Source organism: Halyomorpha halys, unplaced genomic scaffold, assembly GCF_000696795.3.
Source record: "Halyomorpha halys isolate HHAL.00 unplaced genomic scaffold, Hhal_1.1 Scaffold333.1, whole genome shotgun sequence".
Taxonomy (NCBI): Eukaryota; Metazoa; Arthropoda; class Insecta; order Hemiptera; family Pentatomidae; genus Halyomorpha; species Halyomorpha halys.
Window position 1 is genome coordinate 561,296 of NW_027113196.1, and position 7,565 is coordinate 568,860.

At 40.8% G+C, this 7,565-nt stretch overlaps 1 protein-coding gene across 3 annotated transcripts in view; it reads right to left on the bottom strand.

Annotated features, from left to right (window-relative positions):
- Positions 1-1,672: 1,672 nt before the first annotated feature.
- The window catches only part of LOC106681402 (gustatory and pheromone receptor 33a), an 86,185-nt gene continuing 80,292 nt past the window's right edge, over positions 1,673-7,565 (bottom strand). For all 3 annotated transcript variants that reach the window (XR_010844352.1, XR_010844353.1, XM_067050795.1), the window contains exons 3-4: positions 1,860-1,946; positions 1,673-1,775 (exon numbers count right to left, since the gene is read on the bottom strand). Coding sequence is in view for 1 of the 3 variants with exons in the window: in XM_067050795.1 (XP_066906896.1) it covers positions 1,716-1,775; positions 1,860-1,946 (147 nt within the window). In the remaining 2 variants the exon portion in view is untranslated. The remainder of the gene's footprint in view (positions 1,776-1,859; positions 1,947-7,565) is intronic.

The following is a 7,565-nucleotide window of genomic DNA, read 5'->3' on the forward strand; positions in this document are numbered from 1 at the left end:
TGAGATTTAATATTTCGTAAAACCCCATTCTTTAAAACTCAGGATTAGTCATGTATTAAAAAAAAATTCAATATTTATTATAATTTTTTTAAATATTCTTTATTTACTTTTACTTATTATTAGTTACTTCTTTTACAATCATTTTATTGTATCCTGTATTGTATTAACTACCCTAACTATATTTTCTTCAGTATATACTCGTATTATTAGTAACGATATGTATCATTCTTATTTTACTTATTTATTTCTAAATTAGAAAATTATTATAGTTATTATTGTTATCATATTTCTGTATCTTTCTCTTATTATTTTTCATTTTTCTTCGTATTTTTATGACTACTTCCTGTATACGCGACGTATTTGAAATAGAAATATAAACGTCTGCATAAAATAAATAAATATGGTTTTGTTTATTTATGTTGTTCTTTGCTGACCGCACCCCCTGACAAACTTCTCCAATCATTAGAAATATAACCGTTAAACGGCGGGCCACCTTCCCCCCACTCCTCCACGCTTCCAATTTATTGTCAATGTCTGTTTAACCTTTCGCTTTGAACAGGAAGGCGGTCCTGATTTATTCTTTGCTGATTTATTATCATTTAATATCATTATTATTATTTTTATTTATATTTATTCTTTCACGACGTTTATTTAATCTCTATTTTCGTCTTAATTTATTTTTGTATTTTTTTTGTTTTATATACGTCTCCTGTACTTTTTTAACTGTATATTTTACGTGTTTTTTTAAATTTTTATTCTTACTATTGTTACTTATTTTTTTATTCTTATCATTGTTTATTCAAGTTTATTTTATATTAATACTATTTTATGTCTTCCTTCCTTTAATTTATATGTAATTTCTTATCACTTTATTTTTACATAATATTTATCCTACATTAATTTACCTTATTGTATCTTATTGTTGTAATGTTCTTAGTTTTTTTTTTGTATCTTTTAGCCCTGATGAAGGCCTGCAAAGTGGGGCGAAACGTCGGACATTAAATAGTTATAAACTATCTCTTCTTATATTTATGATTATCAAATTATTAGTGTTTAATTTTTAATTTTAAAATAATATATTTCAACTAAAATACTAAAAATATAAAATAATCACTTGCGGGTGGTGCTGCCACAGACCAATCTAAATAATTGAACAAAAACAAAAAATACAATAATTAATAAATGTACGATCGAGAAACTAGAGCAATTTGACAATTTACACAATTTGTTCATTTCCCCAAATAATAGCTTTTTCGTTGTTTTTTCTTAACTAACTCAAAATCTAAACATTTCTCGAAAAAAAAAAATAGAAAACTGACTGAAAGAGTGTTTAATTTCCTACAGAGTCGGATAAATGCGAAACGTGGCAGTATAACAAGGGAAGTTTGTCAACGCCTTATGGTTTTTGAAAATTATCGGACTGAAAAAAGATGAATCTATTCTTAATCGGAGAATTTAGAAGGCTACACTACGCCGAATTGAGGAATTTATTCTATAATAAAATAATGAAGAGAAATATCACTATTAAAATACGTCATAATTATTGCAAAATTTCTACTCAAAAACCCTAAAAATTACTTTTTAATTGTCTTATGTAGGTACTATCTTGAAAAAAATACTCATATTTTTTACATTATAATAGTTTATTTGATTAAAATATTTTAATGCCTTTTACACAGAACAGTTATAATCTACTGAAAAAATATCATTAACTTTTATTGCCTTCCTGAAAATTGGACCAAAATCACAATGTAGGTAGTCGCAGAAGACACCATCTGTATTAAGAACAAAAAATAGATTACTAGATGGTAAACATCAAATAAACTTTATTGTTTCAAATGTCTGTTGAAAAGTCTTACTGAAAACAGTAGAGGATAGTCGAAATTGAAAAATCCCATGCCAGAAAAGTCCTTAAACTTAACTTTAAAGTGTTGCATGATCCGTTTCTGTGAACATTAAAACAATCTTGAAATAGTTTTATTCATAATAATAAATGGTTGTTATATATATATACTTTGTTAAAAATTTGTCACAACGAAATGTTGGACTTATAAATTGTATAAATATGTTTTGAGACTAAAATGGATAAAATTTTATTTAATTTAAAATTACCATACATGTTTTTAAACTAAGAGTTAGTTGCCAACAAGCATATCAAATCCAACCTTTATTTATAAATATTAAGGATTTGATGCACCAGTTATTGTGCACTAGTTATTTACAGATCAACCTTTATTTATAAATATTAAGATCTGTGAATAACTGGTGCACATATCCCACAGCACTTATTTGCATTTTTATTAGATACAGATTGAACCTTGGGTTTTTGATGAGAAATTAAAAAATATAAGTATAGCTAAACACCACAAAAAAAAAAAAAAAATATATATAAATAGATTCCTTATTGCATATGTTGTGGGTTCAAATTCCAGTACACTTGGCAAACTGGACATAATTATTAGAGTAGGACACTTGTGTAGATAATGGGCGACCAAAAGGATTATCAGTGGCTAATATGAGAAATACTTCATTAAGATAAATAAATGCTCAGAAAACAAATGCCTATGAATTAACAGTTCTTCCGTTCATAAAAATATGGAAATCACTCGAAAGAAAAGTCATTTAGATTGTGTACAAATATTTATAATAAATCATTTTTTAGTGAAGTAGTTTATTGAGGCTGCTATCGAAATTTATTAAACACCTATATGAGGGGAGTTAATGGGCAGGGTAACAGGAGGACTAGAGAGGAAGATCGGTGTGGGTGTCTCCCCCACTCTTTGTGGATGAATCAGGCCACCCTACTCACTGTCTGAGGATTCCCAGTTCTCCCTATCTCTGCCAACGCCTACTGTCACCTCCACGTAGTGTCCCCTGGGGAGTCCGATGGGACTCGCGAACGACAGAGGCGGGTATCTGAAGTGCCCGTCATGCCTGTCGTATTGTCAGGCATGACGGGCCCTTCAAACACCCAAGCTAGGCGTACGGAGCTTGAGCTGAGGCTAAATGGCAGAGGGTGTATAAAAATATACTGTCTTTTATCGACCCACTTGGCACCTGGCGCACCCCATTGTATCAAATGCCCGCTGCAGGGAGAGAGGGTAGTACCTGCAGGGCCTTTAAGAACCCCCAAACTCGTGGGAACAAAATGAACGAAGACAATTTTTTCTACATTTTTCCTTTCCCAGATGAGGAGGACTCGTCCTCCTCAGATATTTTGGACCTGGCAGGGCCAGCAGTGGAACTCCCAGGGCATGCTTCGAGCTCACTTCCCACGATTGTGGAAAAGATGAGTGACATAGAACCACAGCAGAGAGAAGGGGGAAGTGGAAACACTCCCCCCAGACCTCAGTCCAGAAGAAGGGATGGCAGAGGATCGGGCGCAATGAGGAGAAGGCGGCGTGCGATCAACTGAGCCACAGCAGGACCACAGGAGACTGAGAGTGTTTTGGGCCCAGCAACTTTGGTTGATAGGGAACAGAGCTCTACAGGACCTGGTTCTGGTGCGGAGAGTGAGCCAAGGAACTTGGATCGGCCACGGGATACCGGGAGACCTTCAGGCCCATCAGCTTCGGCTGATAGGGACCGGAACTCGGCGGGACCCGGACCATCCAGGAGGGCTAGAAGGAGGCTTAGGGTCGGTTCTCAGGATACCGAAGGTCAACAGGGCACCTCCACCTATGGTGCTAGGGACCGGAACCCTTCGGGACCTGGAACGACCAGGAGTGCTGATATGAGGCAAAGGGGGAGGCCTCAGGATACTGATGAACGACCGGGCCCATCAACCTCTGTTGATAGGGACCGAAATTCTTCAGGACCAGGACCTTCCACTGAGATAAGGTCCTCCCCAGGGCCTTCTGCGCCTATGGCAAAGACCTAGGCCTCTTTGGCAGGTGGACCAATGAGACCAACGTACTCAAATGCTGCGGGATGCAGCAGGGTTGCCATCATTCCTGACGGTTATCCTTCCGTACAGCTCACTCGTGAGCAGAGTGATGAGGTGCAGACACGCCTGATTAGGATTATGGACGAACAGGCACAAGGGGGTGCACACCTCGAGTTTAGTAATTTTATTTATCGTCTCGGGGGGTGCATCGTGATTTGCGACAACCAAGCTGGAAGGGACTGGCTGTCGACTGTAATCAGAGACGTCATTATCGGCGATAATATTACATTACACGCCGGCAACGTTGATGAGCTCCAAAGGACCACCAGGGTGGGAATTTTCTTCCCTGGTGAGCGAGTTGAGGCAGATATTCTCCTTCGAAGAATTGGCTACCAAAACTCCAGGATGCCCGACGTTGGAAGATGGACGTTGGTCGGCACTAAGGAAGAGGAGGCTAGCTTTTACGGGGTTTTCAAGATCCCGGAAAGCAGCGTACGATTTCTAGAAGGCAGGGGCTTCCTGATGAACTATGACTATGACTTCACTATGACGCCGCGCCGGAGCGGGGGAATCGGGAAGGCGGACCATGGGCGGATCTGGAGCGCAGGCTGTGAGCGGATCTGGAGGACTGATTACCAGTGGATCTGGAGGGCTGGCAGCGGGCGGCTCTGGAGGATGGGTTGTTGGCAGACCAAGAGAGCTGGTGGTGGAGAGTGATCCTGGAGGTCTGGCTGCTGGGGGCCCGCCGCTCCTCGGGCTGCCGCTGAGGCGGGGATTAGTGGACTGGGCATGCGGGGGTACAGTATCATTGCTGTACCAATGCATGCCAGAAACTGTATCATGTATAAGAGTAAACTCAAGATGCTGCCTCTTTGGCACTTATGTTCCAGGGACTTGGCAGCAGGGAAGTTGGCCCTCAAAGAGGGAACTTACAGGGAGGTGATATTTGCCTCTGGTTATCTCCCCTATGAAGAGGCTATTCCCACAACGGCCTTAAGGAAAATGGTGGATGGGCTGGCTGAGGAATAGTAGAAATAGTGGTCTCCATGGATGCCAACGCCCATCACTGGCTCTGGGGAGCACAAACACCAACCAGAGAGGTGAGTCTCTTTCAGAGTATCTTTTAGAGCATGACTTAGAGGTCCTAAACAGAGGCAGCAAGGCTACCTTTGTCAATAGAGTGAGGGCGGAAGTCATAGATGTAACTGTAGCCACTCGTCGAGTAGGTCTGATGATTAAGAATTGGCACGTCTCGGATGAAGAGACATGCTCAGATCATCGGTATATTAGATATGACTTAACAACAGGTGACATGACCGAGTCGGTGTACAGGAATCCAAAGTTGACAAACTGGGACACCTACTGTACCCAACTCGAGGAAGAGGTCAAGAGTTGTCCGGAAACAATCAGGAACACCTGGCAGCTTGAATGCCTTAACACGTCCCTAAGGTCCTACACTGACAATAACAGGATATGCAGGATCCAAACCAACAGGAACACAACCTGGTGGAATGAGGAACTGGCTAGGCTGAGAGGACTCACAAGGAGACTCTTTAATACAGCGAAAAGAACAAGCTGTTGGGACACCTACAAGAGAGCACTAACTGATTATAACAAGGTGGTTAGGAAGGCTAAAAGAGGGGCATGGGGGTGATTCTGCAATGACGTTAATGATGCCCCTTCCACGTTCAGAATTAATAGGATTCTATCCAGGGACTCTGTAAGAGGAGTGTTGGGTGCTGTTGAAATGTTAGAGGGGTTCACCAGCTCTGAGGCGGGAACCCTGGAGGCCCTGGCATGCTCACACTTCCCTGGGTGTGCATTGATAGAAGAAAAAGACACGACCCCAACTATTGAGAGCTACACTTTTAGTTAAGACAAGTGGGTCGAGGCAAATAGGATTGTCAATTCTGGCAAAGTTGAGTGGGCAATTATTTCTTTCTCACCTTTTACATCAGCCGGTACGGATGGAATCTTTCCGGCCTTATTACAAAAAGGCTTACCGGTCTTGAAACCATACCTCTTAGTATTGCTAAGGGGAAGCTTGGCACTGAGTCACATCCTAATTAGTTGGAGAGTGTTGCAGGTGTGTTATATACCTAAACCAGGGAAAGTCTCTTACGACAACCCCAAGGTTTGTAGACCTATTTGTTTGACATCCTTCTTAATGAAAATACTTGAGAAAGTTATTAGGGAAACTACGATTGTAGAAAGACCACTACACAGTACTCAATTCGCTTATCAAGCCGAGAAATCCTGTGAGGATACCCTACACATGTTGATGTCCAGGATTGAAAAGAGTTTGGTCTATAAGGAGATTATGGCTGGTGTCTTTATTGATATTAAAGGCGCCTTTGATCGTGCCCCAAACAGGAATCATGGCAAGAGCCATGGAAATTAAAGGGGTGGGACAGCTTTCTTCCAAATGGATCAATGCAATGTTGGAAGGAAGATTTCTCAAGTCGGAGCTAGGACACACTAAGATGTGGATGAAGCCCGCTGGTGGCTGTGCGCAGGGTGGAGTGCTATCTCCACTCCTGTGGTGTATGGTGGTAGACACCTTACTTGCCAGATCCAATAAGGCAGGCTTTTACACGCAGAGATATGCTGATGACATCGCTGTGTTGATAGGAGGCAAATTCCCGGGAAATATCTCAGGACTGCTTCAAACATCGGTAGACCTTATGGATGGATGGTGCCAGGAATATTAAAGGATTTGAGAGAGCAGACTACCTAGCAAGGAAAGGATCTGAGTATGTTCCTCTCACACCTGACCCCATATGTGGAATTAGTCTTAGCCATGCGAAGAGACATATCAAAAAGATCGCTGAGAGCAAGGCTGTGTTACTCTGGAGAAATACCAGAGGGATGGAACAATCAAAAATGTTCCTTAAAGGACCCTGCCCGAAAGGAAGCAATTGCCTTCTTATAATGGATAGGAGTATCCCAAGATGGGTGACAGGACTATACACAGGACACTGTCAGTTAAACAAGCATCTCTATAAAATGGGACTGATAGAGTCCCCTATCTGCAGGTTCTGCAGAAAGGAGGAAGAGACTGCCTATCACATCATGTGCAAATGTGATGTAGTGGCAAGAACACGATTCTTCATCTTTGGTAAGGATCTAGGAGTTTCAGATCTCATATCATCTTATCTGTACTATGGATCCCAAACTTTGCGAAACTGTGGATCCTTACACAGTGTCCAGATTTGCAAAGGAAATTGGCCTGTTTTGAGCAGAGGAGGGACGGCGTACAATAGGCCCTATGAGGCCGCGGTGTTTCTTGGCCGGTTTTAAAAAAAACAAAAAAAAAAAAACACCTATATGGATGGCCCAATAATACTCCAAACTATATAGACAGGTAGAAGTCCCCTAAGTTCAAAGATAATCAGCTACTGTTCTAAAGTGTTAGTGATGTCAGAAAAGAGACTCCCAAAACTATGTTTCAACAGACTTAGGATGCTGGATGTAGAAATCCCTGATGTAGAATACAACTGGTAATATTCTTGAACAATATTCTTGAAAAGATCCTGAACCAAAACTTCTCAACTGACATCAATAGAGTAGTGAACTCAAACAGTAACCACATTTAGCGATCACTCTACACTTTCAACCTACTCAAACCTGAATTATATCTAACATATAGCGATCACTCTGCACTTTCAACCTACTCAAA